The sequence below is a fragment of the Capricornis sumatraensis genome, chromosome 3 (assembly GCF_032405125.1).
Source record: "Capricornis sumatraensis isolate serow.1 chromosome 3, serow.2, whole genome shotgun sequence".
Lineage (NCBI taxonomy): Eukaryota > Metazoa > Chordata > Mammalia > Artiodactyla > Bovidae > Capricornis > Capricornis sumatraensis.
The window spans coordinates 8,384,158-8,402,202 of NC_091071.1; the positions used below are offsets into that span (position 1 = coordinate 8,384,158).

The 18,045-nt window shown below is 51.8% G+C and overlaps 1 protein-coding gene across 2 annotated transcripts; it reads right to left on the reverse strand.

Moving 5' to 3' along the window:
* Positions 1-3,718: 3,718 nt before the first annotated feature.
* Positions 3,719-11,199, reverse strand: TRIM50 (tripartite motif containing 50). Of its 2 annotated transcripts, none has more exons than XM_068969508.1 (6): positions 10,801-11,199; positions 7,728-7,823; positions 6,715-6,945; positions 6,592-6,611; positions 5,917-6,041; positions 3,719-4,308 (listed from the first exon to the last, which is right to left on the reverse strand). In XM_068969508.1, the coding sequence occupies exons 1-6, from the start codon at positions 11,197-11,199 to the stop codon at positions 3,719-3,721; spliced, it is 1,461 nt and encodes a 486-aa protein (XP_068825609.1). The 2 variants fall into 2 exon arrangements, with proteins under 2 accessions (XP_068825609.1, XP_068825608.1); XM_068969507.1 differs by having other exon boundaries at positions 6,592-6,614.
* Between the last annotated feature and the right edge of the window lie 6,846 nt (positions 11,200-18,045).

Here is an 18,045-nt window from a genome sequence, read left to right on the forward strand (position 1 = left end):
CCGCTCTACTGTCTGTTCAGTTCAGTTGCTCAGTCGTGTCCGACTCTTTGCGACCCCATGAATCGCAGCACGCCAGGCCTCCCTGTCCATCACCAACTCCTGGAGTTCACACAGACTCATGCCCATGGAGTCAGTGATGCCATCCAGCCATCTCATCCTCTGTCGTCCCCTTCTCCTCCTGCCCCCAATCCCTCCCAGCATCAGAGTCTTTTCCAATGAGTCAACTCTTCACATGAGGTGGCCAAAGTACTGGAGTTTCAGCTTTAGCATCAGTCCTTCCAAAGAACACCCAGGACTGATCTCCTTTAGAATGGACAGGTTGGATCTCCTTGCAGTCCAAGGGACTCTCAAGAGTCTTATCCAACACCACAGTTCAAAAGCATCAATTCTTCAGCAATCAGCTTTCTTCACAGTCTAACTCTCACATCCATACATGACCACTGGAAAAACCATAGCCTTGACTAGACGGACCTTTGTTGGCAAAGTAATGTCTCTGCTTTTGAATATGCTATCTAGGTTGGTCGTAATTTTCCTTCCAAGGAGTAAGTGTCTTTTAATTTCATGGCTGCAGTCACCATCTGCAGTGATTTTGGAGCCCCAAAAAATAAAGTCTGACAGTTTCCACTGTTTCCCCATCTATTTGCCATGGAGTGATGGGACCTGATGCCATGATCTTCATTTTCTGAATGTTGAGCTTTAAGCCGACTTTTTCACTCTCCTCTTTCACTTTCATCAAGAGGCTTTTTAGTTCCTCTTCACATTCTGCCATAAGGGTGGTGTTATCTGCATATCTGACATTATTGATATTTCTCCCGGCAATCTTGATTCCAGCTTGTGCTTCTTCCAGCCCAGCGTTTCTCATGATGTACTCTGCATATAAGTTAAATAAGCAGGGTGACAATATACAGCCTTGATGTACTCCTTTTCCTATTTGGAACCAGTCTGTTGTTCCATGTCCAGTTCTAACTGTTGCTTCCTGACCTACATATAGGTTTCTCAAGAGGCAGGTCATGTGATCTGGCATTCCCATCTCTTCCAGAATTTTCCACAGTTTATTGTGATCCACACAGTCAAAGTCTTTGGCATAGTCAATAAAGCAGAAATAGATGTTTTTTCTGGAACTCTCTTGCTTTTTCCATGGCCTTTATATATTAACAATATATACCTATTATCTTAAGTTTTGCCATTTTTCCAGTTTTTTTTTTTTTTAATGTGGTTTATAATTGTTTTGGACACCATGAAGTTCTCATTTTAAAAGTATTTACCTTTATGGTTTCTTCCCTTGATGTCACACTTGAAACCCACTTCACATCTGTACAGTATAGAAATCATCTATGCTTCATCATTTCACACTTAAATCCACTGACTGCTGCACCGCCTGTGGGATCTGAGTTCCCTGACCAGGGCTCCAACCCGTACCCTCTGCAGTGGGTGTGCAGAATCCGAATCTGGGCTTTCAGGACACTGCTGAACACACCTTCTTTGTTGGAAAGCTTTGGCTTCCATAACCTCCTCTGCTAGCATTCCCTCCCTTCTCTCTGCCAAGGTCTAAGTTTCCTTGGCCACCCTGCCTAAGTTGCTCCCTAGGTTCTGGTGTTCCATTCTCTGACCGCCTTTCCATCAGTCTGATATTTCCTCCCCTGGGGCAGACTCACCCACTTCCACACTGTTGTTCATACAGGACAAAGTTAACATCAAGTAGCATAGATGCACACCCTCCACCCCAACCAACCCCTACCCTCATCTCCAATCCCAGCTGCAGCACCCCATTTTGTTTTGCTGGCTGCACTTCACGGCGTGTGGGATCTTATTTCCCAGACCAGGGATTGAACCCTCGCACCCTGTACTGAAGGCAGAGTCTTAACCACTGGACCACCAGGGAACTGCCCCCACTGCAGCATCACCCCTTCTGAACCTAGATCCCTGCAGGCTCTTTTCTGCCAGTGTTCCACTTCTTTCAGTTTAAATGAGAATTCCACATGAAGAACTAACTATTATTTCCTCTGTCTCTTGCATATTAGATGTGCGTCAGTTAAGATCTTTCTGTTGCAAGCACAAACACTTACTCTGGTTAGCCAATTGAAAGACAGGATTTATTAAATGGGTGCAGAAGTATGCCATCATGTCCATCATGGTCTGGCTGAAGGCAGGGTGGTGCACACAAGGGAGTCGCTGAGGAGAGTTTAAAGAAAGGAATTTTCTAAAAAGAACAGTCAGAGGTGAGGAGGTTGATGGGTGATGGCGCAGAACTCAGGGCTGGCGACAGTGCTGTTCACCACCAGGAATATAGGAAGAATCGCAAAGAGGGGGGACCCTGCAATGCATAGCCCAGCAGGCAGAAAAGCAAGAAAATAAGCACCTCCAACTCCCTTCTCCTGCCCTGGGATCTCCTGCCAGCCTCTCCCATCAGCTGAACCCAACAGGAAGCCAGAAGGATGTGCATTCCAGCGAGGCCAGCCCCCTAGGCCACGCAGGATGGAGAGCAGAGGTAGCGTCATGAAACTGAAGGAAGAGCTACACAACCAAAGACCAAGTCTGGAAAGCGTCAAGCATGCAGCAACCAAGGCCAAGGCCCGACAGATGCAGCTGATCCAGAGACAACAAGCAGGACTTCCCTGGGGGTCCAGTGGTTCATCTACCTGCCAGTCCAGGGCACAAGGTTGGATCCCTGATCTGAAAGATTCCACATGCCATGAAGCAACCAAGCCTGTGCACCCACAACTCCTGAGCCTGTGCTGTAGAGCCCAGGAACCCCGACTACTGAGCCCGTGCACCCAGAACCTATGCTCCACGAGAGAAGCCACCACGGTGAGAAGCCTGCCCATCGCACCTAGAGAAAGCATGCGCACAGCAGTGAAGACCCAGCACAGCCAAAAGAATTAACACGTAAATTTTCAAAATTTTCAAAAAAAGAGACAAGAAGCCGCTTTTGATTATGACTTAAACAGATGGCAGGGGGAAGATTAGCCAAAGGCAGCAGCTCACGTAGGCCTTGTTGCCCACGCCAGAAAGGATGGTGTGGAAATCAAAGGGCTCATGGCTGTGAGATGTGGCCCTACCAGAGGCTGGAGCTGCTTTTAAAGACCCGAGCATAAAGCAGTGAGCACGTGCAGCAACTGATCACTGCAAATCATTTGACAAGAGAGAAATAACGTCTGTTTTATTATCCTTAAAGTTCACAGTCATGGGGGAATTATGTGTGGGAGTGTTTCCACCCTCAGGGGGAAGCGTGATCGAGGTTAGGAGGGGCTAAGGGAAGCCTGCTCTTCCCAGGTGGCACAAGTGGTAAAGAACCGGCCCGCCAGTGCAGGAGATGTGAGACGTGGGTTTGATCCCTGGGTCAGGAAGATCTTGAGGAGGGCATGGCGACCCACGCCAGTATTCTTGCCTGGAGAATCCCCATGGACAGAGGAGCCTGCCAGGCTACAGTACACAGGGTCGCAAAGAGTTGGACACGACTGAAGTGACTGAGCCTGCGTGCAACAAGGGAAGCCCAGCTTGATCCTTGGACCCCAGGGCCTGGCTCTGCTGGTTAATAAGCAGGTTAATAGCCCAGATAGAGGTTAATAAACATGCCCCTGGCTATCAGTTATTCTCCCAACAATAAATGTTTCTAAGGGCACCCAGGCAAAGACCTCCCCAAAAGAGGAAGTCATCGCCTTTGCTCACCGGAGTCAGAAGGACCCCTCAAGCCCCCACGCCAAGCAGAAAGGCAGCCCTACAGCTTGGTGGGCTGCAGTGGGGAGAGGAGGCCGGGCCCGCCAGGTGGCGGCAGCACCATGGGTAGGGAGTTGCTGCCCCTGTCGTGCCAGCACACGTCCAGGATGGGGTACAGCTTGCCCTGGAAGTCGGCCTGGAACGAGTAGAGTGGCCGCAGGTCATCGGGGCGGTCGGCGTCAAAGAAGGTGAGCTCCCCCTGCTCATAGTGCAGGTAGATGCCGATGCGGTGGGGGTGGCCCACCACGGGCAGGGGCACCCGGGGGCAGCTGAAGGCCTCGTACACTCGGCCCTCCTTCAGGCCGATGAGCCACACGCCGTGCTCCGGGGACTTGCTCAGCTTGCCCTTGCGGCTGGCTGTGCCCTTGATGACCCCCAGGCGCCAGTCGCTCTTGCTGCCCACCACCACCTCCCAGTAGTGGCGGCCGCAGGAGAAGCCCCTGCTGGCCAGGACACATGTGCTGTAATCGAAGCGTTCGGGCTGGCTGGCGCGCCGCTGGGCCAGGAGCCCACACTGCACCACCGTGTTGCCCTTGGAGAGCTCCAGGAGCGGGTGGGCCGTGGCCGGATCCAGCTTGAGGGACTCTGGGGCTGGGGGAGATAGAGGGGGAAGGTGTGTTCAAGGCAGCCGGCCCTGCCCAAGGGAGGCCAGTCGGAAGCCCTGAGGTTCTTGGAAGAACCAAGTCCCTCATTCCTGTATCAACAGGGCCTGGAAAGGGTGGGGCCAGAGCAAGCAACCCCGATTCTCTGAAGCAGCGAGTGATGCCTGAAGGGTGGAGAATGGGCCACTGTGAGCCCAGGCGTTCCGGCCAGGAACATGGTGAGGGTGGCCTGCCTAAGGCAGAGGTGCCGATGGAAGGACCTGGGAGACGGCCTGTTACGTGGGTGCCTCAGCTCTGCTCCCCACGTTTTCTGGAGATTCTAACAACTGCAGTGGCTTCCGTGGGTACGCCAGCAGTACAGTCAAGGACTGCACTATCCCAAATGACCTCTGTGCTCCCTGTCACTGACCAGTCTCTATCCAAAACGTGCAAACAATGTTCATGGTTCAGAGATTATCTGCAGGTCTTTCTTCTCTCCCCTTTCTTCCCTTTTCTTAAAATATATTTATTTGGCTTCCCTGGGTGTTGTGGCACCTTGGATCTTGTTCCCTGACCAGGGACTGAACCCGGGCCTCCTACACTGGGAGAGCAGTCTTAACCGCTGGACCACCAGGGAAGTCCCCCTTCTCCTTCTCTTATAGCGACCCTGTTTTTGCCTTTGTTGGGTGAAATCAGTCTACTGGCTGTTTTCCCTCATATGCTAGTAATGAAGGAGTTAAATGTCTGAGTTATTTTTTGGCAAAGCAGCAGCTGCCATTTATTAAGCATTAAACTACACATACCCTCCCAGGTGGCAAGGTGGTAAGGAATTCACCTGCCAATGCAGGAGACCTAGGTTTGATCCATGGGTCAGGAAGATCCTCTGGAGTAAGAAATGGCAACCCACTCCAGTATTCTTGCCTGGAGAATCCCATGGACAGAGGAGTCTGGCACGTTGCAAACAGTCGGACATGACTGAGCACACAAATCGCACACATCTATTTGGAATACACAGCCCAGCAAGGTGAGCTCCTTACAGACAAAGAAACTAAGGTTCAGGGACTATAGATGAGGAAACTGAGGCTCAGGGACTTCTCTGCCAGTCCAGTGGTTAAGGCTCTGAGCTCCCAATGCAGGGGGTGAGGGGAGGGGTTCGCCCCTGGTCAGAGAACTAGATCTCACAGGCTTCAGCTCAAAGATTCCACAAGCTGCAACTAAGATCCAGAACAGCCAAATTAAATAAATAAATAAACAGGAAACACAAGTCTCAAATTACACCACTCACCCAGTCACCACTGAGAGATGGAGGTGAGCTTGAGCACCCCCTGCTGGCAGAAGCCCAGCCCTGCACCCTCACTGTCAGCTGCCCCAGCCTCATACAGTGGAAGGTTTGGGGAGCGGCAGGACAGGACTGAGCGACTTCACTTTCACTTTTCACTTCCATGCATTGGAGAAGGAAATGGCCACCCACTCCAGTGTTCTTGCCTGGAGAATCCCAGGGACGGGGAGCCTGATGGGCTGCCGTCTATGGGGTCACACAGAGTCGGACACGACTGAAGCGACTTAGCAGCAGCAGGGCAGCCGGGGCGGAGTGGGGCGGGGGGGCGGCGGTGCTCACCTGGCAGAACCTTTCGGAAAAGCCTTTTCCACACCGTCAGCTTGATGTCAGCCTGGTGCAGGCCTGGCTTGAAGGAGATGGGGCTGAAGGTACCTTCCGCGAGTCGGGCCTGCTGGAGCTCTGGTCTGAAGTCAAAGGTTCACAGTGATGACGGAGCTGCTCACCCAAGTACCCCAGCCTTGTCACCCATGTGCAGGTCCATCCGGCCGAGTCCCCGCTCAGAAGACCGTGCACTTGAGAGGCCCATCATGTCCCCCCACCAGCCGCTCTCTGGGGCCCTGCCTCCATCCCGGAAACACTCCGCATCAGTAGCTCTCCAAGGGCAGGTCTGGGACCAGCAGCATCACATCACCTGGGCCTTGTCAGAAATGCAAGTTTTCTTGGCTCCCACCCTACATCTGCTGACTCAGAACTGATGACGGGGGTCCAGGGATCTATGGTTAAAGAGTCCTCCAGGTGGCTCTGATGAGCTGCTTGAAGAGCTCGCCTCTGAATCAGGGGAACCCCGCCCCCAGCTCCAGCCAGAGTGGAAACCAAACTCAGCCAATCAGATCCTCTAGCCGTTCACTTAAGCCAATGCTTCTTACCCAGTTGTCCTTAAACTAAGGGAAATTGGAAACAAACAAAAAAATACAGGGAGACACTCCTACGGCTCCGGAAGTGCAAGGGGAATACCTGGAGGCCATGGCGTGGTACTTCTGGAAGACAAGAGGGAGGCGGGTTAGGGCACCGAGGAGGCCATGCAGAAGTCGTTAGGAAGGGGAGGCTCTCGGGGATACGGGGACCTCGTCCGCTCACCTGGATGAACTCGTGGTGACTCTCGCTGCCGAACTGCTCCAGCACACCCGCGGCCTGGACCAGCCGCTCCCGGGCGCCCCGGGCCTGCTCCAGCTGCATGTCCAGGGAGGCCACGAGGCCGCGGGTGTGGCCCTCCACCCCCTCCAGGCAGCGGGCCTTCTCCTCATCCACCAGGTGGTGGAGCTCCTGGAACTCACGGCGGATCACCCAGCTGAAGACATCGGACTCGTTCTGGGACAGGGAGAGGCTGGTCAAAGCAGGAGCCGAGGCTTACCTCGGCATCCCCACATCCTGGCAGCTCAGACCTTCCTGGGCCCTTCCGAGCGTTCTCGGTCCTCATGCCCGAGTCGGAGGCCTGACTCCTGCCGGGGTGTTCACGCCCGGATGCAGCCCCGGGGGGAGGGCAGCAGTGGCAGGGGAGAGGCTGGGCCCCCGGCGCCCAGTTCAGTGCAGTGACTCCCCGTCCATCAGATGCAGTGACGCTGTCTCCCTCCCCGGGGCGAGGAAGATTCACTGAGCTGACTTTCAAGGACACTGGTCTCCTGCTTCTGTTTCATGATTACCTGTAAGGCCGGGGCTCCACACCCTCTCAGCCCCAAGGGCCCCTCATTTAGGAACGGCGGCCAGCCCCTGAGGGCTGCAGCCTCTCCATGCCTGCGCTCTGAAGGTACCAGGAGGGCATCGAACAGGCTGTCAAGGTCAGACAGACACAGGTGGCAGGGGCCGGGCAGTCATGCCCACGCGTTAAGCTGTTTACCTCCGGGACTTGGGCTCTGAGTTATCTCGGTCCCAAGGACGTGGAGGACACAAGCCAACTTGGAGACAGCCCTGACGACTGTGGTGAATTCCCCCAGGAGCCTGTGCGCTTTTTCCCACCCCTCCTGGAATGCTTTGAAATTCTGGCTTTATAGGGAAGGCGTGGGTTCCTGTAAAGGGCAAATCGGAGCTGGGCTCTGCAGGAAAGGGGAGGTGGCTGGCCCTGGGCGGGGGTCGCCGAGGGCAGGGGCACTCACCACAATCCGAGTCCTGTTGTTCACCAGTTTGGCGATTTGCTCATCTACCTTCTTCTGCTCCTGCTTCAGGTTGGAGATGAGGGCTGCTAGCTCCTCCTGGAGGCAAAAGGGCCATGGGCCCGTGAGCCACGACCCCTTCACTCTCCCAGCCCCCGCGGCCAGGGCAGGGGGCAGCCCCATGAACACAAGCACTCCCAGTGGAACCAGGGAGCTACCTGGATACCCTCGACCCCCAAACAGGTAAGACTACTCAAAAATACCGCAAACTGACGGCAGCAACTGCCCAGACAGAGGAGGGTCTCCTCGTCATCCCTTTCTGTGACATTGACAGAGACGCTAAACGTGGTTATAGCCACCAGAAGTCACCACACAACATCCATGCAGAGCGACTGTCAATCTGAGGTCAACACTCCTTGCATGGAATGCTGCCCGTAGGGTACCCACCTGGTAAGCCTGCTGGGCACCAGCAGGTCCAGAATTAGTGAGCATTTGATCAAGAGTGATCACAAAAAGGCTGGCCCCAAGTGAAGTCAACAGTGCATGAAGTGGCCCGGGTTACACCTGGTGACCCCTCACTGCCTATGAAGACCTGAATCCATCTCCGGCAGCCTTGGGCCCAGCCTGGATTTAGGGCCTCCAGGCTGCAATAAACTCACTTCCTCTGGGCTGCCCTGGCCCTACATCCAGCCTAACTTTAGGGGTCCACCAGAACCACCCAGACCACCATCTGGCTGCATGACTTGACGGGAGCCCAGGTGGTCTGTGCCCATGGACCATGCAGAGTATTCAGCTTAGACTGTGCCCAAGTAGAAGTCGGCTGCAAGAACCTTTCCGGAAGGGAACTGAGAAAAAAATAAAACCAGCATGGAAATGAATGAACAGAGTCCTTGCTCTCCATAACAAGACAGCCGAGCTCATAGGAGAAGGGCACAGCAATAGTAACCCTCCCAAGGCAAAGAGAGATGGGACGAGTTCTTTCTCATCAACTGGGCCACTGTGAGTGGAAACAGATTGCACAAATAAAGTATCTCAAGATCTCAATCCACAGGAGAAAACAGGAATGCACGAAAGAGATCTGACGGGACCTCCCTGGCTGTCCAGTGATTAAGACTGCACCTTCCAATGCAGGCGGTGCGGGTTCTGGTCTGGGCGCTAAGATCCCACATGCCTCATGGCTGAAAAACCAAAACATAAAACAGAAGCAATATTGTAACAGATTCAATAAAGACTTTAAAAATGGTCCATGTCAAAAAAAAAATTTTTTTTTAAAGATCTGATAAAGGAACTGAATTTAGTTGCATCACAGTCTTGAAATCACAAAAACCTACATCCAAAAACTAGGGTCCAAGCCCCCCCAGCTCCGAGCCAGAGACGACAAGCTCCCAGTAGTCTCCTTTTCTGCCGGGCAGCCCTCTGCTCGTAACGCTGGACTCGGTTGCTCTGCACTACAATTTTGCTTCCGCCTTTCACAGCCCCCTACAACTACTCTTGCCAAGGTAACCGACTCTTACTGCAGAATCTGACTGGTTCTTTTCAATCCTGAGCTGACATTTCACACAAGTGACTTCCACCTTGTCAAAATGCTCTGTTCCTCCAGTTTCCAGAAGACCGCAGGCAGCCAGCACCCCCAAGTCCTCTGCGGATTCTTTCTGTCCCCTTCAGGGTTCTCTACCCAAATCTTAAGCCCCGAAGCCCCTGGTGGGCATTCTCAGTGTCTTCCTCATCACCCTGCAGACTCAGCTGGTCAGTCTTCTCTGCACCTCGGACTGCAAAGACCACCTGCATGTAGGTCACCCCCAATCTCTTATTCCCAGCCTCACCCTCCAGTCTACACTCGGGCAGAGAGACGGGGCCACATCACTACTGTTTAAACACTTCCGACACTGGTCGTCTGAATGAACCCCAGATTCCTTCTCATGTACACAGGCCTTTTCATGAGCTGGCCCCTGCTTGCCTCCCCTCACTCCCACCTCACTCTCCCTTGAGCTGAATGGAATAATGTCTGATTCCTCAAATGTGCCATGCTGTTTGCTCCTCGGTCTCCTGCCCATGCTCTTTGTATACTCAGAATGCTTTTCCTCCCCTTCCTTTCAAGTCCTCCTGAGGGTTCAGGTATCAGCTTGGCAGTCCACTTCCTCCAGGAAGCCTTCCTGATCACCCAAGACCATGCAAGAGCCATGTTCCAGCTGGGCTCACCTTTGCCTGTATTGGACCTCAACAGCAGCACCTGACACTCGGGATGGTGTCAGACCCCCAGACTGTGAGGGCTGGCGCAGCACGCTCCTTGCCCACTGCTGTACCATGGACACCAGCGCCGCCCGGGGCACATGCTAGAGCTCCTTTCCCTCCTCTCCCAGGGTCGGAGGGGCAAAGAAAGGCTGCCCAGAGCACTTGGCCAGGAAATCCCGGGAGCAGCTTCCAGGGGCCCCTCTGCCTACACACGCTGATGCACTTCCCTCGTCTCTTGAACTTTGTCATTCCTGGTCCTTACTCCCCGTGTCCCTACTGCTAAGCTCCAGGCCAGGTTCCCTATGACAATTTACCTCCAAGAGCCCTTCCTGCCCTTCCTTGATCGGTTGTCTGGGGAATGAAAAACTGGCCTTGGTTTGAATCCTAGCTCTGCCACTGACAAACTGTATGACCTTGACTAAGATCCTCATGCGTTCTCTGAGCCTGTTTCCTCATTTATAAATACAACAATAACCCCACTCTTCATAAACCTTAGATAAACAGACGAACTTGAGATGATATCATTATTATTATTCATCTTAAAATGGCCATCTGCTGGTTCTGAGGCAAAGGTCCATGAGGGTAGGAATCCATTGATTCCACAAAGACATTTTGGGCATTTACGACCTGCCCAGCACGGTTCTAGGTGCAGAAACATCCCAGGGGATGAAACCAAGTCCCTGCCCTCACCTGCCTCAGGGTGAAGTCCCTCGAGGGCTCAGGAATCTAACGGAAAATAAAACTGGAGGTGGAGGGCAGTAGTTCGAGATGCAGGGCGCTCTCCGTCCCCCAGGGCGGCCCCGCCTCCGGCCCGCCTGCCACCCCCAGCAGCCTCGCTGCCCACCTTCATGCGGCTGTAGACGGTGGGCACGGGCGTAACCCGGTGGTGCTGGTGGGCGCCCAGCAGGCCGCAGAGGCCGCAGATGAGCTCCTGGTCCTTCTCGCAGAAGAGGCTGAGCGGGTTCCGGTGGTGCGCGCACAGCTGGGGCTCCGGGTCCCCTGGGAGCTGCAGGGCTTCGATCACCTTCGCCAGGGAGACGTTGGGTGGGGAGCTGCTGTAGTCCACCTCCCGCCGGCACTCGGGGCAGCGCAGCTCTGCGGCCAGGTGGCGCGACAGGGACGCCAGGCAGCCTTTGCAGTAGGAGTGGCCGCACTGCAGCATCAGGGGCTCCTTGAAGACCTCCAGGCACATGGGGCACTGCAGGCGGTCCTCCAGCTCGGGCACGCTCACCTGCCACGCCATCCACGGCGCCCGCGGGGGCCCAGGGCAGCCTCCCTGGAGCCGGCCCCCTCCACTCCTTCGGCCCCCAGCCCCAAGGGCCCTGAAAGGAGAGGCTGCTAAGGACGCCAGCCTTCGATTCCAGCCCTGCCCCACGATGACCTTGGGTCTGTTTTCCCATCTTTAAATCAAAGGGCTTAAATGAAAAGAGCAGTCACTTGGAGGTCCAGGTGCCTACATTTTAAACTCAGATTTGGAGGTAAACGTGAAAGGGGCCACCTGCAGGGTCACCTGAAGTGACATTAACAATGCAAGCTCCAACCCAGCAGGTGTCCTGACCTAGAACTGGGCAGTAGAAACAAGCCAAGGTCTTTCCCAGTTTCTAGATCAGTTCTCAAACTGGCGAGAAGCTGGTGGAAGCAGAGTGACAACAGAATTCCTGAGTCACGCCATCACATATCTCCAGTGAGCCCCAGAAAGCTATGCTTACAAGAGACACCCTCCAGGCCATTCAGAAACATAGTCCTGTCTTAGAACAATACTGCCCAGGAGCTGGGACCTTGGAGCTGTCTCCTGGGCTCCCACCCTGCTCCCCTGTAAAAGCCAATTGGGACTGAAAAGCATCTCACCAGAAGTCAGCAGTGGCCCCAGGGAGAACCCCTGCACTGGCCTCTCAAGATCCTCTGAGCCCTCCAGAGGGGCCTCACACCAGCAACACTGACTCAATCTGCTTGGCCTTCTCTTCTCCCCAGGATGGGACGGCAGGGGCAGAGACCTGGGATTGTGGCCGGACACCTGTTCTACCTAGTCTCTGCCCCTTTGCTCCTCCCCTTTGCCAGAAACGACCCCCCCCCCCCCCCCCCCCCGTGCCCTCAAGGTCGCTGAGAATCAGGTGGAGGCTGGGCCACATCACGGGACTAGGGAGGGAGCCTCTGCTCTGCCAGCTCTGATAACGGCGGCACTCAGGTACTCACCTTGGCCAGGCCTGGGGGAGGGTCGGAGACAGAGGGACCGGGTACCCGCTCACACCTCTCAGACCCCAAAAGGGAGTGGACTTATGCTTTGACACAATTCTCTCTCAATCTGCATCTCTCCCTCTCTCTCTTTAGAATTCTGAAGATGTTCTTGCTTCCCTAGATTTTAAAATTGATGTCTACCTTCTATAAAGTGCACAAACGTTAACCATATGCTTGAGGTACAATTTATACACGTGCATGCACTCTCAAGGTCAAGATACAGAGGACCGGACGTCCCTGGTGCTACAGTGGATAGGAGTCTGCCGGCCAATGCAGGGGACATGGGTTCGAACCCTGGGCCGGGAAGATCCACGTGTCACGGAGCAGCTAAGCCGAATCCGCACACTCTGGCGCCCGTGCCCCGTCCACACAAGAGAAGCCACCACGGCAAGAGACCTGGGCACCACGAGGAAGAGGAGCCCATGCGAAGCAACGAAGACCCAGAACAACCAAAAAAATAAACCAAAGTAATTAATTAAAAAACAAAGATACAGAGAAGCTTCTGGGTTGGTGACCGTACCCACGTGCTGGGAGGGTGCTGCACCTCGGTTCCATGGGAACCCAAGGACCTGTGCTCTGGACTCTTCCGGATCTCACCCTATGTACCTCTTCATCTGGCTGTTTATTTACATCCTTTATAATAAACTGATAAATAATTTTTTTTTAAAAAAATATCAAGCTACAGAACATTTCTAGCACCCAGAGTCTTTATCACATGTCCCTGAGTCAGAACCCCTAACAAAGGGAGCCGCTATCCTGACTCAAATCATCATAGATTAATGTGGCCTGGTTTCCTTTTTTTTTTTTTGTCTATGCTGGGTCTTAGTTATGGCATGTGGTTTCTAGTTCCCTGACTAGGGATCAAACCTGGGCCCCCTGTATTGGGAACTCAGAGCCTTAGCCCCCGGACCACCAGGAAAATCCCCGACTGGTTTTGAATTTCAAATAAACAGAATTACCTATATATTATTTTGTGTCCAAGTTTTTAGTCAACATATCGAATTATTATTAAGTTTTTTATTTTTATTAAATACATTTTAGTACATTTTTATTAAAATCTTTCAATGGTTTAACACAAAGATAAAGTCAAATGGATTAAAGACCAAAATGTAAGACTAGAAACTATGAAACTCTTACACAAAAACATAGGCAGAACACTCAACATAAATCAAAGCAAGATCCTCTATGACCCACCTCCTAGAGTAACAGAAATAAAACAAAAGTAAACAAGTAGGACCTGATTAAACTTAAAAGCTTTTGCACAGCAAAGGAAACTATAAGCAAGGTGAAAAGACAACCCTCAGAATGGGAGAAAATAATAGCAAATGAACCAACTGACAAAGGATTAATTTCCAAAATATACAAGCAGCTCATACAACTCAAGACCAGAAAAACAAACCACCCAATCAAAAAGTGGGTAAAAGGCCTAAACAGACTTTTCTCCAAAGACATACAGATGGCTAACAAACACATGAAAAGATGCTCAACATCACTCATTATTATAGAAATGCAAATCAAAACTATCATGAGTTATCACCTCACACCAGTCAGAATAAAGTTGATAAAGTGAAGTCGCTCCAACTCTGCGTCGTGTCCAACTCTTTGTGATCCCATGGACTGTAGCCTACCAAGCTCCTCAGTCCATGGACTTTTCCAGGCAAGAGTACCAGAGTGGGTGGCCATTTCCTTCTCCGGGGGTCTTCCCAACCCAGGGATTGAACCCGGGTCTCCCACATTGCAGACAGACGCTTTACCGTCTAAGCCACCAGGGAAGCTGGTCAGAATGGCCATCATCAAAAAGTCTACAGACAATAAATGCTGGAGAGGGTGTGGAGAAAAGGGAACACTCTTGCACTGTTGGTGGGAATGTAAACTGATACAGCCACTATGAAAGACAGTATGGAGATTCCTTGAGAAACTAGGAATGAAACCACCGTATGACCCAGCAATCCCACTCCCAGGCATATACCCTGAGGAAACCAAAATCGAAAAAGACACATGTATCCCACTGTTCATTGCAGCACTACTTACAACAGCTAGAATATGGAAGCAACCTAGATGTCCAGCAACAGATAATGGATAAAGAAGTTGTGGTACAGATACACGATGGAGTATTACTCAGCCATAAAAGGGAATGCCTTTTAGTCAGTTCTAATGAGGTGATGAACCTGGAACCTATTATACAGAGTGAAGTCAGTCAGAAAGAGAAAGATAAATATCATATTCTATCACATATATACAGATCTAGAAAAATGGTACTGAAGAATTTACTTACAGGGCAGCAGTGAAGAAATGGACATAGAGAATAGAGTTACGGAATTGGGGAGAGGGGAGGAGAGGGTGAGATGGATGGAGAGAGTAACGTGGAAACTTACATCACCCTGTGTAAAATAGATAGCCAACGGGAATTTGCTATATGGCTCAGGAAACTCAAACAGGGGCTCTGTAATCAACGTATGGCTTGACACCTATGGCTCATGTTGAGGTTTGACAGAAAACAACAAAATTTTTAACGCAATTATCCTTCAATAAAAAATACACTAAAAAAGTCTTTCAATGGTTTAGAAAGGTAAATATTTTCTAAATATTTGTTATACAGTCAATAAATATTTTGGTTATACCATATTATGCATTTCACAGGAGTGTGGAGGGAAATCACTGAATGGAAAAGACAGAGGTGGGTGTTAAGAAACAAGGATCTTTGGCCCAACATGCCACCACCACAGCAAGTCTAAGCACTCATGCCTGCAGGAGAGGTAGGGCTGCGACTCCAGTGACAAGCTGGACCAAGGCCTGGTATAGACAGGTAGAGAGTCAATTTTATTGAATTCAACAAATATTTATTGAGAACCTCGTGTGTTGAGCACTGCGCTGGGAGGCTCAGACCGTAAAGAATCTGCCTGCAGTGCAGGAGATCCAGGTTTGATCCCTGTGTTGGGAAGATCCCCTGGAGAAGGAAACAGCAACATACTCCAGTATTCTTGCCAGGGAAATCCCATGGACCAAAGGGCTTGGCAGGCCAAGGGGCTCCATGGGGTCGCAAAGAGTCATGACTGAGCATCAAACACAGAAAAAATAAGACAAAGCTTCTGTCCTTTTGGAGTTTATAATACATAGGGGTAGGCCACAAATAAATGAGCTAATAGAACAGTGTTATATATAATATATATAATAAAATGCTTTGCAGGAAGTAAATGGGGTGATAAGAAAGAGGCAGATAGGGTGGCAGAACTATGAGGTACATTTTAAATGCATCTCATTTAAAATGTACCTCAGGCAAAGCGGGTAGCAAGTGCAAAGGACCTGAGGCTGGAAAGAGCTCAGTACAGCTGACTCTCGAGCAGCATGGGGTTAATCCTGACATACTTTAGTCGGCTCTCTCCATCCATGGATTCACCCAACCACGGATGGTGCAGTACTATGGCCTTGACTGTTGAAAAGTATCCCTGTATAATTGGACACTTGCGATTCAAATCCCTGTTGTTCAAAGGTCAACCATATTTATGAGATCCACCAGAGAGGAGGCTCGGGTGGCTGGATCACAGGAAGTCAGAGGGAGCCCCAGAAGATGAGGTCAGAGGGGCTGGCAGGGAAGGCCTGGTAGACCAGGGCAAAGGTTTGGATTTAATTTCAAGGGCGTTGGGAGCTATTGGTGGGTTTAAAGCAAGGGAATATGATCTGATTTATATATTTTAAAGATCACTCTGGCCACTGTATAGATACGGATCACAGTGGGCTGAGCACTTGGGTGGATGGACAGTGACGCCAAGAAGATCAAGGTGAAAAAGGCAGATGGGCGAGTCCAGAGTCAGATGCCTGAGAACAAGCAGGTGGAGCGACTGAGTAGCCCAGCGGTCTGCAGACTTCAGTAGAACTAAGAATCACCTGAGGGCTTGTAAAACAGAGGCTTCTCGACCCAGCCCCAGGAGTACGGGGATGGACCCAATTTTGTCCCAATTTTCAAAAGTTCCCAGGCAACACCGCTGCTGCTAGTCTGAGCACTACACTTTCAGAGCCACTGGAAAAGTCAATTGCACTCAAACACCTGGAGCCCTGGGGCCCGGGGAGGCTCTGGGCTGGCTGGGCGTATCACATACGTAAACCTGTGGGAATGGTTGGGCTCTCAGGGATTGGGAATTGAGAAGGGCAGGGGGTTCATAGACAGGGCCCTGAGACTGCTACTGTTTAGAGATCAGGAACAGGAAGATGACTGAGAAGGGACAGCTGGGCTGGTAGGCGGAAAATCAGGAGTGTGTGGTGGCCAGGAAAGTGTGGCAGGAACAATGACTGCCCAAAGCACGTGTGCAGGCTAGTCGCTCAGTCGTGTCCAACTCTTTGTGACCCCATGGACAGTAGCCCGCCAGGCCCCTCTGTCAGTGGAATTCTCTAAGCAAATCTCCTCCTCCAGGGGATCTTCCCGACCTAGGAATCAAACCTGCGTCTCCTGCATTGCAGGCAGATTCTTTACCATCTGAGCCACCAGCTAAACCCACTGGATGTCCATACCCTAATTCTTAGGATCTGTGAATATGCTTCCTTAGACGGCAAAAGGGACTTTGAAGATGTAATAATTATAGCCATGGAGCTGAATTATCACGGTGGGTCCAATCTAATCATGTTGCCCCTTAACACAGAACGTGCCCTGGCTGGAGTCAGAGATGCAGCAGGAGAGGAGGCCAGCTTATAAAAACATCAACCAGGTAATATTCCCTCCCAGCCTGAGAAGGAATCAGCAAGCTGTTGCTGACTCTGAGATGTATAGAGGCCCACGTGCAAGGACCACAGAGTAGCCTCTAAAAGGTAAGGGTCACTGTTGGCTGACAACAAGGACACAGGGACCTCGAGCCAAGAGTTTCAAGGACCTGGATTAGCCAATGATCTGAACGGGCTTTAAAGTGGATTCTTTCCCAAAGCCTTGAGTGAGGCTGATGCCTCCATCTTAGCCCAGCAAGACTGGTGTTAAGACTTCTACCACCAGACCTGTGAGATAATAAATGTATTGCTTAAAACAGTTCCTTTTGTGGTCATTTGTTACAAGAGGCAAAACCCCCCAAAAAAACTAAATACAGAAGCCAAAAGAAAACAGGCAGTTAAAGGTCAGGTCAGCTTCATCAAATGCTGCCGAGAGTCCAGTAACTAGAGGACCAAGAGGGGTCTAATGGATTTGGCAACAACAAAAGTGAATGGTGGCCTGAACGCCGGGAAAGTGGTACTGGAGTGGAAAAGAAAATGAAGAGTAAGGAGGTGGAGACAGGATAGTTGAGAAAGGCTTTGTAGCAACCCTTTTGAGAAGTTTTTCCCAGGAAGAGGAGGAATGAGACCACCTGTAGCAGGAGGGAGATTTGGGACAAAGAGAAGCCTGTTTGTTTTTAGGTGGGGGATTTAGGGACACACCTAAGTGAAATGAAATGATCCCGTGGTCAAGGCAAGATGGGTGCAGGAGAGATGGGATGCCCAGTGGTGCCCAGTCCTCAACTTGCCAAGAGTGGGAGGAAGTAAGGAACAGGTTGGAGCGGGTGGGATCTCGGGCCATTCTCCCTTTGTACCAGGAGCACACAGGTGTAGCAGACTTGCTGATGGCCAGGGGCAGGCCCAGCATCACCTCGCTTCTGCAGGAACTGGGCAGATTGACTTTAAAGTGCTGTCCGCCTCCTATGTATCCCTGGAGCCGGAAGGAGAGGGAGGGAGGGTTGGAATCACCCACATCCATGGCCCTGACCATTTCAGCAGCCCCCACCCCCACCCCGCGTCTGAAGCCTTGTCCTCTGCAGCGTGTCCCGCCGGCCACGCGTCCGCAGCTCGGCCATCACATACCCAGCGGCTGATCCTCAGCACCTGCACATCCTCGCCGCAA